The following is a 22,408-nucleotide window of genomic DNA, read 5'->3' as shown; positions in this document are numbered from 1 at the left end:
GTTCATATGTCAGTTCACACAGCTGGTTCCCCCTTCTATCGTCCTAAATCTTGCTTCCCTTAAAGATAGACTCAAAGTGCTGTTTAATGGGTAGAGTTTCAATTTTGCAAGATAAAGAATTCTGGAGACGGAGGGTGGTGATGGTTGCACAGCAGCGTGAATGTACTTACTACTGAATTGTACACTTACAAATGGTCAAGATGATAAATTTTATGTTATGTGCATTTTATTACAATTAAAAAAGAAAAAAAGGGCCGGCCCGGTGGCGCACTGGATAAGTGCGCCGCTTGGGAAGCGCGGCGGCGCTCCCGCCCGAGGGTTCAGATCCCACATACAGACTGGTTCCCGCTCACTGGCTGAGCGAGGTGCGGGAGCAACGCCGAGGGTTGCAATCCCGTTGCCGGTCCCTGGTCCGGTACGGGGGCAACACTGAGGGTTGCGATCCGTTGCCGGACACGGAAAAAGACAAAAGACAAAAAAAAAAAAAAAAAAGAAAAGAAAAAAAAATAGAAGCTGTTTTACCTTTTAAAATAAATTGATTCAAATTGTACCCTCCCTAAGTCTTCCTTGACCAGCCCTCTCTCTCCTCTGAACTCCTAGAGCTCACATGGATGGTAATATTTACAGCTTATATTTACAGCTCACATGGATGGTAATCATTCAGTCTTCTATTTTTAATAATGGTCCATCTGCCTCATCTCTTCTTCCCACATTAGTTGCAAACATCTGGACAGTGCTCAATAAATACCTTCTACTAACTGCCTAGCCCTGGAGGCAAAATCAAAGTGCAAAGGAAATGATAAACCATAGTAACTGCTTTAATGTTAAAAATATTTATTTTTTTTCCTAAAAGATCACACAAAAGTTGGGAAGAGAAGGAAGGATGTCAACTAGCCTACATCAAAAATTGGGCTAAGGAAGGACAGAGAGCTGCCTAAAGAAACTGGTAGCTGGACAAACCGCAGAGGTCACGGTGGCCGCCGGCCAACAGGGCCAATAGTCCCACACAGGAGCACCACCAAGGTGCAGCAGGAACAGCTTTCAGGAAGCGAGAAGCAGAAGCTCACTCTTTAGACATGTTCTTAATGGTCTTGTGCTCCTTCATGGCCTTTTCCCACTCGCTGCCGTTGAAGTCCTCAGTAACCACACTCCGCACAGTGCCCTCATCCAGGCAGTGTGGGGCGATTCCTAGGGGAAGTGGCACAGAGAAAGGGAGGTCCCAAGTATAGGTGAGAAGAGATACTGTACTGGCTCCTGGACAAACCCCCACCTGCAGGCACCACTGTACTATCATCGCTGTACTGCGTATCAGGGTTTCCGAGTGATACGCTACAGCTTACGCCGTCAGATTTCTGGCTCACTGTCATCTGCCAGATAGGGATCAGACGCCTTGAACCAGGGATGGCCAAGGCTGGACATGATTCGATACCAAGCTGAGAGAACAAAACAGTCGAAAGGCTCAAGCCTAGAGCAATCTCTGACTGGCAGCCTGAAGACTTCACGGCCTTTCCTGTGTTTAGATAAATAACTTTCTAAGAATTAAATACTTTCCCATTTCCTGTTTCACGAGGTAAGCAGGAAGGAGTCTCCATGTGACAGGTGAGGCACAAACAGGAGCTGCTAAAGAATGGGGGGCAAGGGTGATATCATGCCCCCCGAAAAAACAAAGGCGGAGGACAGTCATGGCCACAGCGGCCCCACAGCTCTGGAGGCTGCATTTGTACAGGGAACGAGAGTCCTCAGGAACACTTCGACCTCACCCCCTCGACGCACACTGCACTTGTTATTGTGAACAACATTTGACGTTGGTTTTATTGCCCCCCAGATCCAAGCAGGGGCTTGGAGATACTCCAGATTGTTTTTGAACAAACCAAATTTTTTAAAAAATGGCATTAACAATGCTCCTCATTCTTGCCAACTTCACTGCCTTAACCCCTGTCACTATTAAAGTTGTCTCTCCTGGCCCACGGGCCTCTCCCCACCCACCCTCTCTCCACCCCTCAGTGTCATCCCCGTGACCTTCAGCTCTGACAGCACCGGTGAATGAGAATGATCCAGCTGGACCCCGGAAAAGACTTCGCCATATTCCAATACGGAATTCAGACTGATTTACCATTTGAAAAGAGCTCTGCTGAAGAGCCCTGTTCTAGAACATGTGTGAGAGGGCCTGGCCAGGCAGGAGGCAAGCCACGTATTCCAGAGCCTCCCTGCCCAGCCAGTTCTCTAACCCAGAGCCCCAGGGCCTCTCTGTCCCCATCCCCCGCCCCGAGCTTGCGGTCCATCCTCTTTACTTACCAAAGCCTCCGGGGTTTGAGCGGGGAGTATAGAAGCTCTGAACACCACATCTCTTACAGAAGGTGTGCTGGGCTTTGTGTGTGTTGAATGTATAGGTTGTTATGCTCTCGGCTCCCTAGGTGAAAACAAATAGGTGTTCTCTTTTTATAAAGAGATTTTTTTTATGTCATTTAAAAAATAAATCTTTTTAAGATAAGAGAACAGATATGATTTTGAGGGGGGTGAGAAAGCAGGGGAGGAAGGAATTGGTAAAGGGCCACAAAAGCCAACTACACTGTATAATGATAAAAAAAAAAAAGAAAGAAAGAAAGAAAGAAAAGACCACAATAATATGCTGATCTTTCAGGAGAGAACAAATCTATGGCTACTAGAGATGGGAGGGGAGAAGGGAGGGGGTGGGGAGAGATTGGGTAAGGGGCATAAAGAATAATTACCATTCGTGATAATGAACATGTTAATAATATTCACTTGATCAACAGGTGTTGTACACAAGTGATAATACTCAACATTGTACCCCCAAAATACGCATAATAATGCTTCAATAAAATTTTTTTTTTTTTGTCCTTTTTGAGACTGGCCACACCACGCTCAGCCAGTGAGCGCTGTGAGCGCACCGGTCATCCCTATATAGGATCTGAACCCGCGGCGGGAGCGCTGCTGCGCTCCCAGCGCCGCACTCTCCCGAGTGTGCCACAGGCTCGGCCCTTCAATAAAAATTTTTTAAGAAATAATAAATATTCTTACTGCCTTTGTCAAAGATCAGTTGGCTGTAAGTATGTGGGTTGATTCCTGGGTTTTCTACTTTTGAACTGAGTCTCCATTTTTATGCCAGTTCCATGCTGTTCTGGTTACAACAGCTTCATAATATAATTTGAAGTCAGGTAGTGTTATGCCTTTGGCTTTATTTATTTATTTATTTATTTATTTATTTATTTTTTTGTCTTTTTTTTACTGGCCGGTAACGGAATTGCAACCCTCGGTGTCGCGCCCGTACCGGGGACCGGCAATGGGATTGCAACCCTCAGTGTTGCGCCTGCACCACGCTCAGCCAGTGAGCGGGAACTGGTCACCACATGGGATCCGAACCCTCGGCGGGAGCACCACTGCACTCACAAGCAGCGCACTCTCCAGTGAGCCACCGGGCCGGCCCAGGCTTTACTTTTTTTTGCTTAGGATTGCTTTTGTTGTTCTATATGAAAGTTTGGATTGCTATTTCTATTTCTGTGAAGAATGTCATTGGTATTTTGATGGAGATTGCATCAAAATTCTACCCAAAGATTGCTTTGGGTAGAATGGACATTTTCATGATGTTAATTTTTCTCATCCAAGAGCATGGTATGTCTTTCCACCTTTTTGTTTCCTCTTTAATTTCTTTCAGCAGTGATTTGTAGTTCTCACTGTAGAGATCTTTCACCTCCTTTTAAATTGATACGTAGGTATTTTATTTTTTTTTGGCAACTATTGTAAATGGGCTTGCTTTCTTGATTTCATTTTCTCCTAGTTTGTTACTGGAGTATAAAAACACTATTGATTTTTGGGTGTTGATTTTGTATCCTGCAAAATTACTGAAATTGTTAATCAGCTGTAAGAGTTTTTTGGTAGAGTCTATAGGTTTTTCTATATATAAGATCATGTCGTCAGCCAACAAGGACAGTTTGACCTCGTCCTCTACAATCTTGATGCCCTGTATTTATTTCTCTTGCCTTATTGCTCTGGCTAGTACCTCCAGTACTATGTTAAATAGGAGTGGTGAGAGTGAGAGCATCTTTGTCTTGTTCCTGTTCTCATTCACGATGATACTGGCGATTGATCGGTCATAAATGGCTTTTATTGTATTGTGATAATTTCCTTCTATACCTAATGTGCTGAGAGTCTTAGTCATGAAGGGATGTTGAATTTTGTTGAATGACTTTTCTGCATCAATTGAGATTAGGGAAAAGATTGCCTCTTCAATAAATGGGGCAGGGAAAAAAATAAATAAATAAAAATAAAAAATAAATGGGGCAGGGAAAATTGGACATCTATATGCAGAATAATGAAACTGGACCTGTATCTCTCACCATATGCCAAAATCAACTCAAAATGGATTAAACACTTAAATGTAAGACCTGAAACCATAGAATTACAAAAGGAAAATATAGGAGAAACACTCCAGGTAATAGGACTGGATGAAGACTTTATGAATAAGACCCCAAAAGCACAAGCAACAACAACAAAAATATATAAATGGGATTATATCAAACCAAAAAGCTTCTGCACAGCAAAGGAAACAATCACAGAGCAGAAAGACAACCTACAGAATGGGAGAAAAATATCTGTAAACTATACATCCCATAAGGGATTAATATCCAGAATCTAAAAATTACTCAAACAACTATACAATAAAAAAACAAATAATCCAATTAAAAAATGGTCAAAGGAGATGAATAGACATTTTTCAAAGGAAGACATACAAATGGCCAACACATACCTGAAAAAATGTTCAGCATCGCCAGTCATCAGAGAAATGCAAATCAAAACCACACTGAGATATCATCTCACCCCAGTTAGACTGGCCATTATTAAAAAGACCAAGAATAACAAATACTGGCAAGGATGTGGGGAAAAGGGAACTTTTCTACACTGTTGGTGGGACTGTAAACTCGCACAGCCATTATGGAAAATAGTATGGAGGTTTCTCAAACAACTACAGATAGAGCTACGATATGATCCAGCAGTCCCACTGATGGGTATATATCCAGAGGAACAGAAATCATCATGTCAAAGGGATACCTACTCTCCTATGTTTACTGTAGTTCTATTTACAATAGCCAAAACATGGAACCAACCTAAATGTCCATTAACACATGACTGGATAAAGAAAATGAGGTATATATATACAATAGAATATTACTCAGCCATAAAAAGAATGAAATTCTGCTATTTGCAGTAACATGGATGAGTCTGGAGAAAATTATGTGAAATGAAATAAGCCAGACAAAGAAACAGAAACACTGCATGTTCTCACTCATAACTGGATGCAAGGAAGGAAGGGGGCAGGGGAGGGAAGGAGGGAAGAAGGAAGGAATGAATGAAGGAAAGAAAGAGAGAAAAGACCACAACAATAAGCTGAACTTTCAGAAGGACAGAACCAACCCAAGGATGCTGGAGGTGGGGGATAGGGATTGGGAAGTGATTGGTAGGGCAAAGGGCATAAAGAAATATCACAATTTGTAAAAAATGAATATGCTAATAATAAATAAAAATGTTAAATAAAATAATAAAAATAAATAAATAAATAAAACTTTTAGGGCTGGCCAGTTAGCTCAGTTGCTTAGAGCACAGCATTGTAACACCAAAGCCAAGGGTTCAAATCCCCATACAAGCCATTCGCCACAAAAAAAGAAAAAAATCTTTTTTTTTTTTTTTTGTCCTTTTTGAGACGGGCCGCACCGTGATCAGCCAGTGAGCACTGTGAGCGCACCAGTCATCCCTATATAGAATCCGAACACGCGGCAGGAGCGCTGCTGCGCTCCCAGCACTGCACTCTCCCGAGTGTGCCACGGGCTCGGCCCAAAAAAAATCTTTTTAAAAGGTTAATGGGGGAAGCCCTTTTGTAAGGCTCTCAAGATTATAAGGACATGCCCTATCTCCCACAAAAGACTGGAAGCTTCTTGAGGACAGGGACTAACCTACACTACCTGGAGACACTTCAGTCTGGAGCATGATAGCTCACAGCTTCTCTTAGGTCAACTGCACAGAACTCAGCCTCAAGCCTTCCCTTCTCCACGGGGAGGCAGGACGCCCTGTGACATCAGCGAGTGAAAATGTCTGTCTTCCGGGCCTACACAAAGCTCACTGGATCTCTCCCCGGCCCCAAACAGCACTGCTCAAGGGCTTAAGAAACAATATTTGCCAGCCATCAGAGACAAAGGGCTAATTTCTTTAATGGATTATACTAATGGGATACTGGGCAAAGGACATGAATGGACAGTTCAGAGAAAAGGAAAAACAAACTGCACCTAAACCTATGCAATGATACCCACACTGATGAGCTGCAATGAGATATTTTTCACAGGTGGGCAGAAAATCAAAAAGTTCAATAACAATAGTGATGAATATGAGGAGAAATATGCACTCATCTATCAGTCATGGGAATATGAATTGGCAAAATTTAGCAACATCTACCAAAAGTGCACATATCCTTTAACACAGGAATTCTATAAATTTATCCTGCAGATGTAATTCCCTGTGTTTCAAATGACACAGGTATATGGTATTATAGCACCATTTGTAAAGGCTAAAGATTGGAAAAATTAAAAATGTCCACCAATAGAGGACTGGCTCAAACAATTATGGACACTCATAAAACCGAATATTCTACAACTTTTGAAAAGAATGAGCAGCTTCACAAATACCGATATGGAAAAATCTCCAAGGTTATAAAGTTAACTTTGTGTAGTATACTACGGTTTCTATTTTTTTTTTAAAGGATATATACTTGTACGGGCTTCTAAATGCATATCCGTCTCTGAAGAGTTATCCGAGACACAGTGGTTTACCTCCAGGGAGAGCATTGGGTGGCCAAAGGGTAAGAGGTGGAGGTTTCTTACCACTGTCCCTCATCCCCACATCATTCTGTGCATCTGCCAGCCTGACCCCACCATCCCTACTCCCCACGAGAACACACGGCCTATCATCGTCCAACTCTGCTGTACAGTCAACCTCTTTGGTCATTTCTTCTGTCTTCCTGTCTTCCTGTCCAGTCAAAATCACCAGTGACCAGCTAACAAACCTGAGGGTCACTCCTCCTGACCCTGGGCTCTCCTTAACTGGACCTCTCAGTGGCACTCCTCCCACCTTGGGACGTATCCCTCTGAGGACGCCATGCTGTCCTGTTTTTTCTCCTTCCCTGCTAGCCATTCTTCTCAGGCCCCTCTGCTCACTTCCCTTCCTCTTCTGTTCAACTCTCTATAAATGCTGGCACGCCCGAAGGCTGTCCTCAGCCCTCTCCCTTCTCTGGCTACCGTTTCCCCAGCTGACTTCATGCAGTCCCACTGCTCTAAATAACATTGATACGCCAACAAATTCCCAAGCTGGTAGCTCCAGCTCTGACCTCTCTCCTGAAGTCCAGACTTACCCACTTCCTTTATCCATATGAATGTTCAAAAGACACGTTAAACTGATATTTTTCAAAACAGAACTCTTGATTCCAGCACCCCAACCCCCACCCCATACCCACTTCTCCCCTGGGATCCAGTGTCTCCATTCAACTCGTTGCTCCGGCCCAACGTTTTGGATGCAAATTCGACTCCTCTCTTTTCCTCATCTCCACATCCAGTCCTTTCTGTAGTTTTGTTTACCTCTAAAACAGTGGTTCTCAAAGTGTGGTCCCTGGACCAGCAGCATCAGCATCAGCCTCACCTGGGACTTGTAAGAACTGTAAATTCCTGGGTCCCACCCCAGACCTACAGAATCAGGAGTGACTTAACACGCCCTCCAGGTGACTGTGCACACACTCGAGTTTTAGAACCACTGCTGTGAAACATGTCTCCAGTGACCTATCTTCTTTCTCTCTCCATGACTGTCATCCCAACCCAAGCTTCCACTGTCTCTCACCTGGCATACCACAACCACCTCCTAACTGCTTCCCTGTCTCCACACTTACCCCTTACAGGCCATTTTCCACACAGCAGCCCATGTGAGCTTTCAAAACACTGAATCAGATCATGTCACTACCTTGCATAAAATCCTCCGTGGGTTCACACGACACTGAGCATAGACTCTGTCTCCTCATCTGGTCTTGCCTAACTCTCCAGACCCATCTCAGTCCACTTTCTACCCACCCCACCCCACCGACTACCCTCCGGCCATTGTTCAGCTCTTCTGACATGCCAAGCCTGTGCCCTAGAAGCCCTCTGCACTACCCACCATCTGTCCCTTTTGCCCAGAACCCTCTTCCTGCCCCCCACATGCACACATGCCATCATCATCATTTAGATCTAAACACCACAATCAATCTAACGTGGCCACCCAGCTATGCTCTATCATATTGCTCCACCTTAACTCTCTAAATAGCACTTAAACTACTGGATTCTTTTCTTACTTATGTATCTGTCTCCCAACCTATAGAAGGTAAGCTCCAGGTGAATAAGGGGCTTGACTGTCATGTCAACTGCTATTTCAGTAGAACAGTGCCTGGCACACAGTAGGTGCCCCATAAATACTTGAATGAATGAATACATTTTGTACTTACTCCAAAAATAACCTACCTACCCTACCAGACACCCAAACCAACCAGTATGTTGTTCAATAATCAAGGGACAGGCAAAAGAAAAGGAGACAAATTGACCCAGTGCACTTAGGACTAACTCTTACTAACTTGGAAAGACCAGGACTTATGCAATTGTTCACTTGGTCAGTCTTCCCAGACACTTGCTGAGTGCCCAACTCAATGCCAAGCCCTCCGAGGCCAGGAGTGGGTCAGACATGAGGAAAGGTGGTACCTGCCTCGGAGACACTCATGGTCAAGTAAAAGAGGCAGATAATTACACAAAAACTACCAGTACAGGCACAGAGAGGTCTGTCAGACCGTGACGGGGAAGTGGCAGCAAAAGATGGAATTGAAGCCCCACCCAACCCCACATCACCCATGTGTTGAAAGCTTTTTTAAAAAAGTATTCTTTGACCCAGAGATTTTAATTCTAAGAGAATAGATCCTAAAAAAAATTTCTAAATTGTCAAAAGATCTATACACAGGGAGGTTCACCACAGTGGTGTTCATAATTGCAAGAAAAAATGGACTCAACCTAGAAGTCTGATACTGCAAACACAGGAATGATGCGACAAGTAAACCAGGAAATTGGGTGTAGGCAAGAGCCTGGAGGCCTGGGGGACAGTGGGGGAAAAGAATTCTCCAAAATAATAAAATTAAAGTTAAAAATAAGAATTATATGTTTTTCATTGGAAAATGATAAAAGCAGGTTATAAATAGAAAGAATGATAAAATTCAACTTTTAAAAAAATGACAATATAATTAGATGTATTTACCTGTGTAGAAAATAATGCATAAGAACATATGCCAAAATATTAATAGTGGTTACCTTTGGTTAATAGAATTTGGGCAATTTTATTAATTAATTGTTTAGACTAGTCAAGGGAAGCAGTGGAGTGGAGAAAGAACAGAGAAATCTGAAACTGGTTGTGATCTTATTATTTTTTTATTCTCTGAATTTGAAAATGTTTCTACAATAATATCAAATATGCCTCCAAAAAATAAAGGGAACAAATAACATAACCTTTTAAAAGTAAACATGAAACCTGGGTAAAAAAGGGAAACTGATGCCCTGAGAGGCCCTGCTACACTTCCTGCCCCCCATACTCTACAGAGGACATACCATAAGTCAGGGTTCACAAATCCTCACAAATGGGTTCTGCACTCCTTGACCCTGCTCTTAAGCACTAACCTTCAGGAGCTTGAAGCGAGAAGCTGGAACAATGAAGTGTCTATTCTGCTTCTTCTTGCAAATGCTGCAGCTACAGAAAGACAGAGCAAAGTCCAGATTGTGAACGGCCATATACATCCTGTGTGCCCAAGCAGCCCAGCCTGTCCTTATGTGCAAGCCAGCTGACCCTGACAGTGAAGCCCCTTTCAGCACTGTCCAGGGAAGGGGAGCTCAGGAGGATGGACTGGACACCTTGGCCTCTGATCTGCACATGCAGTGGAGCCTGCAGGTCCCAAAGCCAGCAGTCGAAGCTACACACTGCTAAGACAACCAGGACCAACAGAACCACGGCTCTGCTGCCCACCCCCCAGTTAAGGGAAAGACACTTAAAACAAATTTCAGGGGGCTGGCTAGTTAGTTCAGTTGGTTAGAGCACGGTGTTATAACACCAAGGTTAAGGATTCAGATCCCCATACTGGACAGCTGCCAAAACAAACAAAAAACCACACAAATTTCAAATACTGCTATAATCTTATGCCTCTGAGATATCCTCACCAAAAATGGACAAGGAAGCTTAGGTTTCCCTCTTTGCTCATCTCTACATCTGAAGCAGGGAACCCTGAGCATTTTCTGATTGTTAAATCTGCCTCCCTCCACTGGAGAAACTGTTTTAGAAATTTCATGCTCGTCTGTCTTAATCGTGAACTTTGGCTTCTATAACCTAGCTTGCTTCCTGCACTCCTGTGCTAAGGAAAGGGTAACAGTGGTTTTGTGCTGCCCTACAGGCCAAATGAAAATTTGACTCCAGAACTGACCAATGAGCTGTGTCTCATAGCCAACCAATCTGAATTAACAGACTTGCACCCCTCATTTGCATAAGAGGACCTAAATGAGAACTTGGGTGGGAAGTTTTGGCTGTATAAAGCTGCCCCTTTCCTTCATTCAGGGAGACACCAGCCTGATGCTTGTGCTCTCCTTGCTTGCAAGCAATAAAGCACTGTAACACCAAAAAGAGCTGTAAACTAATGAAGAGCTGTAATACCAATGTTGGTCTTGGATTCCTCTGTGCGAGGACCTCCCAACATTTGGAGGCCCCAGTGAGATTTCCTGTTGCTCGCTCAAAGGAACCAGAAACCACAGCTCCCGATGAAGGGCAATGTGGCAAGTCTCCCCAGGGGAGGCCACTGAGAAGACATTCCTCAGCCCCAGGGTTGGTCTCGCCACAGATCCTAGGGGAGGCCACCAAAGAGATGTTCCTCGGCCCTAGGATACTTTGGCCCCTGCCCAAAAGCCCAAACACCACCAAATTCTTCAATTGTCTTCAATTGGCACCAAAGTCTTTGTTCATCTTTGTTCATCCTCCTACTCTGCATTTTGAACCTCCAGAGGTAAGTTTTGGTTTGAGATCTCAAAAAACTTGGTTTTGCATTTGGATATCAGAGCTCTGATTTGGGGACTTTGTGGAAGATTGGATGCAGCACTAATTCCCAAGTCTAGGACTTCCACAAAACATCATTGGGTCCTTTGGTCTGGAAATGTTTGGTCCTTTGGTTTGGAATTGTTTGGAATCTGACGTGGCCACTTGTCTCTGTCTTTTGTGTGCTGCCAGTTGTGTGTCATTAACCGTGGTCCTGATGTGAGCTTGCCATAGTGAAACATGATAAGTATATGCCATCCTGTGTCTCTAACCTTTATTGCGCTACTTGTCCTAATACTGGCCATAGGATTGGTATCCGCTGCCCCAAGAGACTGCACCAATACAAAAAAATTTTTTTTGGCATTCCTATACCTCCTGTCATTACGGTGTTTCCTAGCCATCTCATTGAGTCGGTGTACCTTTTAGATTGACTTTTTCTGCCCCAGTTCCCAAAAAGTGAAGATACTTTGTGCATCAGTTTGTGTAGTCTTGATTAGTATTATGGGAAAGAATATCTCCCGGCCCGTTTGCGGGGTCACCCCTTTACAGGCAATGATAACTCACTTTAGTTTCAGAAAAAGGCTGCTGATTTCGGGGCTTCAGCAGACCCCTACAACCTCAGAAAATTTTGAATTAGAATGGCCCACATTTGGTGTGGGATGGCCCCATATGGGACCATTGATCTCCCAACAGCCTATCAAGTCCAGGGCTGCTGTCTTGGGACTTCTCCTCCAGGTTACCCTGATCAGGTTCTCTATATTCAGGTTTGGATGGAGATCGTGGACAAGATGCCCTCCTAGTTGAAACAGTGTCTTCAGCCCCGATTTGGGAAACCTAGGTCTGCCTATCTGGATGGCTGGAAGGGGGACAAACAAGATGGCAAAAAGAGGGATAAGAAAAAGGAAAAAATTTTGGTGACTAAGTCCCCTCTTCCAACTAGACCCGCTAAGCCTCCTGTTCTCCAGGATGCCTCAGAGAACCTTATTGATCTTCCTGTTCCTGTCTCTCCTAGTGTGCCTCCTCCATAATCTACTTCTCCCGACTCTACTGTACTCTTAAGTCCCCCACGTATGAGGAGTGGACCACTTACCAGACTGGGAGGGACTCTGAGTCTGACCCTTCTCCTTATGGTGCTTCCCCCGTACCTCTACTCCCAATCTGACAGGCTCCCTCCCCCGCAGAAGTCAAGACCAAACCCCCTTCATGGTCTATATTCCCTTCTCCACGAGAGATTTGTATAACTGGAAAAACCAGAATCCTTCCTTTGCTGAAAGCCCACACAGTCTCATCTCCCTCTTGGAGACTGTTCTTTACACACCAGCCCACCTGGGATGATTGCCAGCAGCTCCTCCAGACTCTTCATGTTGGAGGAATGTGAGCGCATCCGCTGCGAGGCCTTAAAGACTGTTACCGGTCATGATGGCCAACGCTTTGATGACCCTGTTCAGCTTGAATGCATATCCCCCTCAAACAAACCCCAGTGGGACCCAAACATGGATCAAGATAAGGGGGATCTCGATCTGTATCACCAGACTCTCCTTAGAGGACTCCGTGCAGCTTCCAGGAGTCCCACAAACCTTTCAAAGGTAAGTGAAACAATTCAGGGACCAAACGAGTCCCCAGCCACTTTTTTGGAGCACCTCATGGAAGCTTATAGGGTCTACACACCTGTGGGCCCTGAGGCCCCAGAAAACAGGCGGGCAATAAATATTGCCTTTATTACTCAGTCAGCCCCTGATGTTAGGAAGAAACTTCAGAGGCAGGAAGGATTTGAAGGGAAACTGTTATCTGAGCTAGTTGAAATAGCCCAGAGGGTCTATAAAGCCAGAGATAGCCCTGAAGAAAAACAAACAAAAAGAATGGCTAAGATAATGGTAACTGCGCTTACTGAGTCCCAAAGAGCTATATTAAAGGGACCCAAAGATGTGAGACCTCAAATAGGACAGAAGGGAAACTCCTCCAGAAGGCCCAGGGCCCCTCTAGAGAGGGACCAATGTGTGTTCTGTAAGAAGAAAGGCCATTGGAAGGACAAATGCCCCCTACTAAATAAGAAGAATGCCCATGTTCTACAGCTAGATAATTCTGAGGACTGATGAGGCCAGGGCTCCATACTTATGAGCCCCCAGGAGCCCAAGGTAACTTTACAAGTAGGGGGCAAACCAGTGGCCTTCCTTGTAGACACAGGGGCCACTTATTCTGTTCTAACTGAAACTGATGGACATTTATCTGCTAGAAAAACCTTGGTCCAGGAGGCTACAGGAAAGTTGCAATCCTACCCTTGGACCAAGGCAAGAATTACTAACCTAGGACAAGGGACTATTACCCCTTCCTTGTCATGCCAGATTGCCCATACCCACTGCTGGGAAGGGGCTTACTGCAGAAGCTACAGGCCACCATATCTTTCAAGGGGAACACAATGGGACTGACTCTTAATCTTGTACCCCTTACCCAAATAATGATAACGTGCCCAATCAGTGAAGAATGTATGGTAGCCACGAAGGCTCCCTTGCCCACTGACTCAAGTTCCACCATGGAGGAACTAAAACAAGAAATCGCAGGAGTATGGGCAGAAACAAACCCCGCAGGTGTAGCCATTCACCGACCCCCATCGTGGTTCAGCTTACAAGCCAGACTATTCCTATCCAAGTGAAGCAATATCCTACTCCCTTGGGAGCCAAACGAGGAATAGCTGTCCACATCCAGAGACTAAAGGAAGTTAATATTCTAGTTCCGTGTAAGTCAGCATGGAATACTCCTCTCCTCCCAGTACAAAAACCAGGTACTTCAGATTTCTGACCTGTTCAGGATCTACGGGAAGTGAACAAACACGTGAAGACCCTCCATCCAACCATCCTGAATCCCTACCCCCTCCTTAGCCTACTGCTGCCACCATCTCACCAGATCTACACTGTGTTAGACCTTAAAGATGCCTTCTTCAGCCTCCCGCTGGCCGAGGTAAGCCAACCTCTATTTGCCTTCGAGTGGACAGATCCAGAGGGGGGATATTCGGGGCAACTGACATGGACACGGTTACCTCAAGGGTTTAAAAATTCCCCAACTTTGTTTGACGAAACATTGAGCCAAGATCTCATGCCATACTGAAAACAACATCCTGAGGTCACTCTACTACAATATGTAGATGACCTTTTGTTGGCCACTAAAGACTATGAGACCTGCAAGGAGGCCACAAAAGACTTATTATGGGAATTACAAATTCTAGGGTATCGAGTCTCAGCTAAAAAGGCCCAATTATGAACCCCAAGAGCCACCTACCTGGGGTATGAACTACAGAAAGGAAATAGGGCCGGCCCGATGGCACACTGCTACAGTGCGCCGCTTAGGAGTGCGGTGGCGCTCCCGCCGAGGGTTCGGATCCCACATACAGACCGGTTCCCGCTCACTGGCTGAGCGAGGTGTGGGTGCAACACCGAGGGTTGCGATCCCGTTGCCGGTCCTGGTCTGGTATGGGCGCGACACTGAGGGTTGCGATCCGTTGCCGGACATGAAAAAAAGACAAAAAAAAAAAAAAAAGAAAGGAAATAGAACTTTGTCCTCCAGAATAGAGACAATTCTAAAGATCCCAACCCCAAGGACTAAGAAAGAGGCCCATGAATTCTTGAGTGCCGTAGGTTACTGCCACCTCTGGATACCTGGGTTTGCTGAAATACCTAAGCCCTTGTACTCTAGCACTGGGGGAAAACAAACCTCCCTGCTGTGGACTGAGATTAAACAACAGGATTTCAATGATTTGAAAAAGGTGCTTACCACGGCTCCTGCCCTAGCACTACCAGACGTAAATAAGCCCTTCGCCTTGTTTATTGCTGAGAAACATGGCATAGCGAAGGGAGTACTTACCCAGACCCTGGGTCCATGGAAAAGGCCGGTGGCCTACCTCTCCAAGAGATTGGATAATGTAGGTGCTGGATGGCTGGCCTGTCTCCGGGCTATAGCCGCAACCGCTTTATTGGTGAAGGAAGCAGATAAACTAACCTTAGGGCAGAATATAAGCCTGGTAGCACCTCATTGTACAAGCTCTCCTGAAAAGTGCAGTCAAGCGTTGGCTCACCAACGCCCACACCACTCAATACCAGGCTTTATTTTTAGACCAGCCTCAAATAAAGTTTCTTAAGACTACAGCTCTGAATCCAGCAACTCTCCTCCCGGATGATGACCTGGAGAAACCCCTCCATGACTGCCTCGAAACTATAGAAACCCTGCAAGGACTCCAACCTGACTTGACTGATGTGCCTTGGCCGGACCCTGATGAGGTGATGTTCACGGATGGGAGCAGCTTCATCTCCAATGGAATCAGGTATGCCGGGGTAGCTGTAGTCACACGGGAACAGGTCATCTGGGTACAGGCTTTAAACCAAGGGACATCCGTTCAAAAGGCTGAACTTGTAGCCTTAACACAAGCTCTAATACATGGAAAAGACAAAACTGTCAACATATGCACTGACAGCAGATATGCTTTTGCCACAGCCCACATACATGGGACCCTTTAGAACAAAGAAGACTAATAACATCGGGAGGGAAAGACCTAAAAAACAAAGAGGAGATTCTAGCTCTCCTCAAGGCCATATGCTATCCTAAAAAGGTGGCCATTATCCATTGCTGAGGACACCAAACAGGTGACTCAATTGATGAGGCCCAAGGAAATGCTGCGGTAGACGGAGCAGCAAAAGAGGCCACACTAAATCAGTGGGGCCATCAAATTCTTCAGTAGTCATGCCAGCAACCCATCTGCCACCAGTCCCACATTACACTGAAGAAGAAATCATACATGCCAAAGCATTGGACACTAAGGACAATGATACAGGTTGGAAAACCTTACCAGATCACCGAATATATCTACCTAAAGCACTAGTAAGATTATTAATAGAACAGCTACACCAAGGGACACATCTCGGAGCTACTAAATTGACTGAATTGTTGCGGAAAAATTATTATATTCACGATTTAGACAAATTAACAAAAGCCTTTGTAAAATGATGTAAAGTTTGTTCACAAATAAATCCAGGACAAAACCCAGAAGCACCTACAGGAACCAGAACACGGGGATCTAACCCTGGAGAACATTGGGAAGTTGACTTCACCGAGGTAAAACTGGGACAGTATGGGTACCGACATCTCTTGGTATTTATAGACACCTTTTCTGGGTGGGTGGAAGCTTTTCCTACAAAGACTGAAACTGCTCAGATAACATTTAGAGAAATTATTACGGAAATTATTCCCCGATTCAGTCTGCCTATAACTTTGGGGTCTGATAATGGTCCAGCTTTCATAGCCTGAATTTCTCAATTATTAGCAAAAGTCCTACAAATAAAATGGAACTTACACTGTATTTATAGGCCACAGAGTTCAGGACAGGTGGAGAGGATGAATCGGACTTTAAAGGAAACTTTGGGGCCGGCCCGTGGCTCACTCGGGAGAGTGCGGTGCTGATAGCACCAAGGCCCCGGGTTCGGATCCCATATAGGGATGGCCGGTTCACTCACTGGCTGAGCGTGGTGATGACAACACCAAGTCAAGGGTTAAGATCCCCTTACTGGTCATCTTTCAAAAAAAAAAAAAAAAAAAGGAAACTTTGACTAAATTAAAATTGGAGACTGGTGAAAACTGGGTGAGCCTCCTTCCCTTTGCCCTATTAAGGGCTAGATGAGCCCCATATATAAATGGGATCACCCCATATGGAATTATGTTTGCGAGACCACCTCCTTTGCTACCCTGCCTCAGAGATGACAAACTTGCTGAGCTTACTAACCATAATCTCCTGCAGTCTCTCCAAGCCCTCCAACAGGTGTTGAACCAGATCCATCCGTTGGTCAGAGAAGCCTACCTGCCAACAAAGGATCTGACGCCATACCCATACCAACCAGGTGACCTCGTATAGGTGAAACGTCACCATCCTTTGACCCTTGAACCTAGATGGCAAGGACCTTTCCCCATCATCTTGATCACCCCGATGGCTGCAAAGGTAGCAGGAAAGCACCGTTGGATACATCTTTCTCAGCTTAAGTGAGCCTCCACTCCAGAATCAACAGAGCTAGGACAACATCAGGAAAAATGGACGGTGCAACGCTCCACAGGAGACCCGCTAAAGATAAGACTCACTCGCTCATCCCCTTAACTGTCTTAATTGTTTTATATTGTGTAATATCTATGTCAGGAAGCCCTCAATAACCTAAGAATTACACCTGGGAATTAAGGGATACTGTAACTGTGGAGGTTATTCGGTCTGTCCACACCCCCGGTGCCCCCATTTTCCTAGTAGACCTATGTGAGCTCATGACCGGAACCAGATTCGCGTCCTACACCATTTGTGACAGCCAAGATGAGAAAAACCTCCAACAAGCCCAATTCTATGCCTGTCCCGCAGCTTGCAGCCCTCCTATCAGGGGCACCAACAATATCACTGTGCTTCTTGGGGTTGTAAACTGAGACCTCCTGGACTCACACAGACTCCTATATATCCCTCAAAAAACTCCCACCCTCAGGTTGTGATAAGCCAAGGGCATGCAATCCTATCAACCTAACTGTCAGACTCTGGAGTCCATTTATGAGTGATACTTGAGAAGCAGGCAAAACCTGGGGCATAAGACTATATGTTAATGGGATAGATCCTGGGGGAGAATTCACTATTCAACTAAAAAAGAGAAAATCAATTAAACATCCCTATAGGCCCTAACCAGGATCTCCTACCCCTTCCTTCATGCTCCCTAAACCCTAACCCGTCCCCCCAAGCTCCAACGCCCCAGTCCCTCAACCGCACCTCCGATTATGCTTTCACCAACCCCTTCTTAGGAACTTTAGATTCCGTTTTTATGTTTACCAACCAATCAAACCCAAATGTAACAACTGATTGCTGGTTATGCCTAAATCCAGAGCCACCATATTATGTTGGCCTAGGGATAAACAACTCTTTAGGCACTAATAACCAAACTGTTAGGTCTCTGAATCTAACTAAAATCACCAAAGACAGACTGTGTCCATGGGGATGAAAGCTCAGACTCACGCTTGGTGGTACGCAAAACCAAGGACTTTGTATAAAAACTAATGATTATGACCTCAAAAGGTCCCCCTATCAGACCACATGTACATATGCGGTAACCATTAATAGTACAACCCACGGACCTTGTTGCCCCTTCTCATGCTTGGTTTGCTTGTTTGACAGGATTGACTCCATGCATAGCTATTCAATATTTCCTTACACCTAATAAGACTGAGTTTTGTGTAATTGTCTATATTATTCCCCAAATTTGTTACTATGAAGGAGAAGCAGGGAGGCAGCACCTCCTCATAAAATGAGCAGTTCCTGTCTTGATTCCCCTATTTGTAGGTCTTGGCATTACAGGCTCTGCAGCTATGAGCACCACGGCTCTCATAACAAGCAATCAAAACTTTAAAGCCCTACGTCCAACAAATCGATCTAGACTTAGGGGAATTAGAAAAATCTGTTAGCCGATTAGAACCTTCCTTAGATTCCCTAGTGGAGGTAGTATTACAAAATAGGACGGGACCTGATCTTTTATTCCTTAAACAAGGTGGACTATGTGTAGCTCTAGGAGAAAACTGTTGCTTTTATACAAATCATTCAGGTGTAATAAAGGACAGCCTCTCTCTAGTTAGAAAAAGATTAAAAGAAAGGGAAGATATAAGAAACAAAAACCATATTGGTATGAAAACTTATTCTCTTGGTCCGCCTGGTTAACAACTCTCCTCACTGCTCTAACGGGACCTCTACTCATAATCTTATTACTCTTTACTGTGGGCTCCTGCATACTCACTGGCCTCACAAAATACAGTAATCAAAGAGTCCAATCAATAAAGCTTATGGTTTTAAGAACCCATTACACCAGATTAAACGCTGATGAGTCTAGGATTTGACTCATGTACATAAAACCAGTGGGGAATGAAGCAGGGAACACTGAGCATTTTCTGATTGTTAAAACTGCCCCTTCCGCTGGAGAAACTGTTTTAGAAATTTTATGCTCGTCTGTCTTAATCGTGAACTTTGGCTTCTGTAACCTAACTTGCTTCCTGCACCCGTGTGCTAAGGAAAGGGTGAGAGTGGTTTTGCGCTGCCCTAAGGGCCGAATGCAAATTTGTCTCCAGAACTGACCAATGAGCTACGTCTCATAGCCAACCAATCTGGATTAACAGAATTGCATCCCTCATTTGCATAAGAGGACCTAAATGAGAACTTGGGTGGGAAATTTTGGCTATATGAGGCTGCCCCTTTCCTTCATTCAGGGAGACACCAGCCTGATGCTTGTGCTCTCCTTGCTTGCAAGCAATAAAGCGCTGTAACACCAAAAAGAGCTGTAAACTAATAAAAAGAGCTGTAATACCAACGTTGTCTTGGATTTCTCTGTGCAAACACCTCTCAACACATCTAGCTCTGAGTAAAACAGATTCCCCACAGAATTAGCCATCTTTGGAATTAAATTGAAGTCTCCTCTTTTCTGTCTACCTTTTTAAAAATTCTAATTTAGAATAGAATCCTCTAAAAAATTATTCTACATTATTCCACACTGCTTTTTTCCCAATCTAGACTCTACTGTTAGTAGCCTAGTCAGCTTTCCATTTGAGTAATTCACAGTATTTAGTTATTATTCATATGTAATTCAGGGACCACCTCAGGTCAAAAAGGACTGGATACCACTGAATAATTCCAACTGCTGGTCCAGGCATCAGAGCCTGTCATCCTTGTTCTATCATAATGCTGGGGAAGGTCCTAAGAAGAAAGCCCTCCACAGATCCTGGCAGTACCATCTGCCTCATCCAAAGGACAGAGTGGGAGGGCCAAGTACAGGCAGCTTCCAGGAGTACGCACCCTCCACTCATGCCCCCTCCAACCCTCCCCAACTCTGTACTCCTACACGGACTCTGCCCAGCCTGACCTAGCTCCAGCTAACTGCCCCAATTCATTAGCAGTCTCAGTCTGAGGGGTGACTCTGCAGCCACAAGCCTGAGGACCCTGCTTTGTGTCACTGGGGGCTGTATTGTAGGAGCTCTGTGCGCATGCACACACACAGCAGTTAGTTATTTTTAGCCTCCCTCCACCTTTTAAAAAAATTTTATTATTGAAAGTTTCAAGCCATACAAAAGAAGAAAGAATAATACAATGAACCCTTATGTATCCATCACCTGACTTCAATGACTATCAGCTCAAGGCCAATGTTTCATCTATACCCCAACTCCCCAGATTATGTGGAAGCATTGCATTTTAACTCAAGTTTTTAAGTCAATTTAGAAAGAGAGAATACTCACTTGCAGTCAAAGACGTGCAAGTCCGCTGAGGCCCAAACTTCAAAACGAACTGCTCCACAGTGACAGCCTCCTGTGTGCTTCACCAGGCCCTGGTATTCACTACAGGAAACAACAGTCAGAAAGACAAGAACAGTCAGGCAGCAGCCTATGGCACAGCTCCCACTTTCTCTCTTTTTGTTCTTGAGCTTTCACTTTGTTATTGAAAGAGAGAAGCAAGATAGCACAAAAAAAGTCTTTTCTACGTGTCAACCAAAAGCATTTCTGCTTTTAAGGAGGCACTGTCAATTTTATAAAAGAATAGGTTCAGTGCCTTCTTTGCCGATGAGCTCTCTTTTTTCCCACTTCTTAAATTTTATTAAATTGCAAAATAAAACATTCCAAAAATTCGGAAAATGTTTCTATTTATTTATATATCCAACATTTTTATTTATATATCAAATACCAAACATTTTAATTTATGTATCGAATACTTACTAAGAATTTTTTTTGCTGCCCTGACCAACCCTAAGCAGCCATCAAACAAATTACCCAAATATTTAATTATGATTGTGATAAAGGTGATACAAGCTGCTATGAAAAAGACAGGATACCAGACCAAGGGTGATGATTCAGAAAACCCTTCTGAGAAAGTAACAAAGGCTCTTATAATTTCAGATACATTGCACACAAATTTAACCCTTTTAAAACTTATATATAAGCCAGGCCCATAACTGAACATTAAGATTTAATAAATATCATCAGATTGCTTTCCAAAAAGAATAAACACTCTTACCAATAATGGGAAAACATGTCGCTACTCCTTCCGAGCAATAATTACGAGAAAAATAGCTCACTGTAGCTTTAATTTGCATGTGTTTGACTATTAAGACTGAATGCTTTTTCGTGTTTCTTTACAAGTTGGTGTATTTTAATTTTTTTCTGCATACATAAATAATGCTTATTGTAAAAAATCCAAACATCACCATTTTTGGTAAGTGTTCAAAGTGAAAGCCTCATGTGATCTTTACACTCAGAAGGATCCACTATTTCTCCAATCTTTTTTCTATGTAATATTTTAACAAAAACGGGGCAGTGTTATACATGCTTCTTCCATATAAATTAACTTGGTGGATTTTTTTTTTTTTTAAATAAACGTTAAGTACATACTCAGGCCAATCTGACGGGTGAAAAACATCTGATCTTTTTATGTCAACATTTAAGATGTGGGCTGGCCAGTTATCTAGGCTGTTTAGAGAATGGTGGTGTTACACCAAGGTCAGGAGTTAGGAGACCCATGCCCACCAGCCGCCAAAAGAAACCCCAAAAAACAAACAACCAAAAAACATTTTAAAAACCTTTTTCTTGACCATTTATCAGTTTGGTTTGTTTTAAGTAAAATTTTACCTGAACTTTGAGTTTTACATTCATAAAGATCTTTAGATCCCCTGTATCTAGTAGGTGTCATACTGTAGGTGCTTGAAAATGCTTGATGAATATTTTTTTAATGTTCTGTTTATAGTCCGAGAGGATAAATGAAGTGGGGCTCACAGAAAGCCAAACACTCCACCTCTGAGAAGACTCACCTGGGAGGATTTCTTCCGGAACAAGGACGAAGGAACATTTTTTTGTTCAAAAAAAAGGAATAATTCTCAGGTTGTTACGCAATTATTAGGTTATTCATGTATTTTTTTTTTTTTTTTCTGGCTTTGGATGTTCTTTTTAATTCATAAGATAATTGACACCGAGATGTACTATTAGGGCGTTAAAGAGATCTCTCCGTAGCACAATTGTTTTGCGGGGCAGGGATCCAGCCGCACTTGGGGAAAACACGGCAGCCCGTGCCGGAGCCACGGCTCGCTCCCGAACCGCGGACACGCCTCGCTGCCCTGGCCAGTGTCCCCTTCGGCGGCAGAGCGAGCCCCCGGGAGCGTCGGTCGGGGCAGGGCGCGGAGTCTCCCCGGGCCGGGCCTCGCCCCGCGCCGGCTCCCCGCGGCAGCTGCGGGCCTGCGCTTCCCCGCGG

At 44.2% G+C, this 22,408-nt stretch overlaps 1 protein-coding gene across 2 annotated transcripts; it reads right to left on the bottom strand.

Moving 5' to 3' along the window:
- Nucleotides 1-814: 814 nt before the first annotated feature.
- CENPV (centromere protein V) lies at nucleotides 815-22,089 on the bottom strand. Of its 2 annotated transcripts, XM_008570803.1 has the most exons (6): nucleotides 21,972-22,088; nucleotides 20,410-20,508; nucleotides 15,367-15,498; nucleotides 9,741-9,810; nucleotides 2,296-2,410; nucleotides 815-1,188 (listed from the first exon to the last, which is right to left on the bottom strand). In XM_008570803.1, the coding sequence occupies exons 1-6, from the start codon at nucleotides 22,007-22,009 to the stop codon at nucleotides 1,064-1,066; spliced, it is 579 nt and encodes a 192-aa protein (XP_008569025.1). In that variant the 5' UTR covers nucleotides 22,010-22,088; the 3' UTR covers nucleotides 815-1,063. The 2 variants fall into 2 exon arrangements, with proteins under 2 accessions (XP_008569025.1, XP_008569026.1); XM_008570804.1 differs by lacking the exon at nucleotides 15,367-15,498 and having other exon boundaries at nucleotides 21,972-22,089.
- Nucleotides 22,090-22,408: the final 319 nt, after the last annotated feature.

The sequence above is a fragment of the Galeopterus variegatus genome, unplaced genomic scaffold (genome assembly GCF_000696425.1).
Source record: "Galeopterus variegatus unplaced genomic scaffold, G_variegatus-3.0.2 Scaffold632, whole genome shotgun sequence".
Lineage (NCBI taxonomy): Eukaryota > Metazoa > Chordata > Mammalia > Dermoptera > Cynocephalidae > Galeopterus > Galeopterus variegatus.
The sequence above is the reverse complement of the archived record's forward strand: the minus strand, read 5'-3'. Positions and strand labels throughout refer to the sequence as shown.

Bases quoted from the DNA above. Each gene is read 5' to 3' on its own strand.
- CENPV (XM_008570803.1), bottom strand. From the start codon at position 22,009: ATGTTCCTTCGTCCTTGTTCCGGAAGAAATCCTCCCAG. The intron at 20,509-21,971 runs GTGAGTCTTCTC...TGTTTCCTGTAG, and splicing joins TCCGGAAGAAATCCTCCCAG to TGAATACCAGGGCCTGGTGA. The intron at 9,811-15,366 runs GTTGGAGTCCTT...GTCTTTCTGTAG, and splicing joins AGGCACATCAGTCAAGTCAG to CTGCAGCATTTGCAAGAAGA.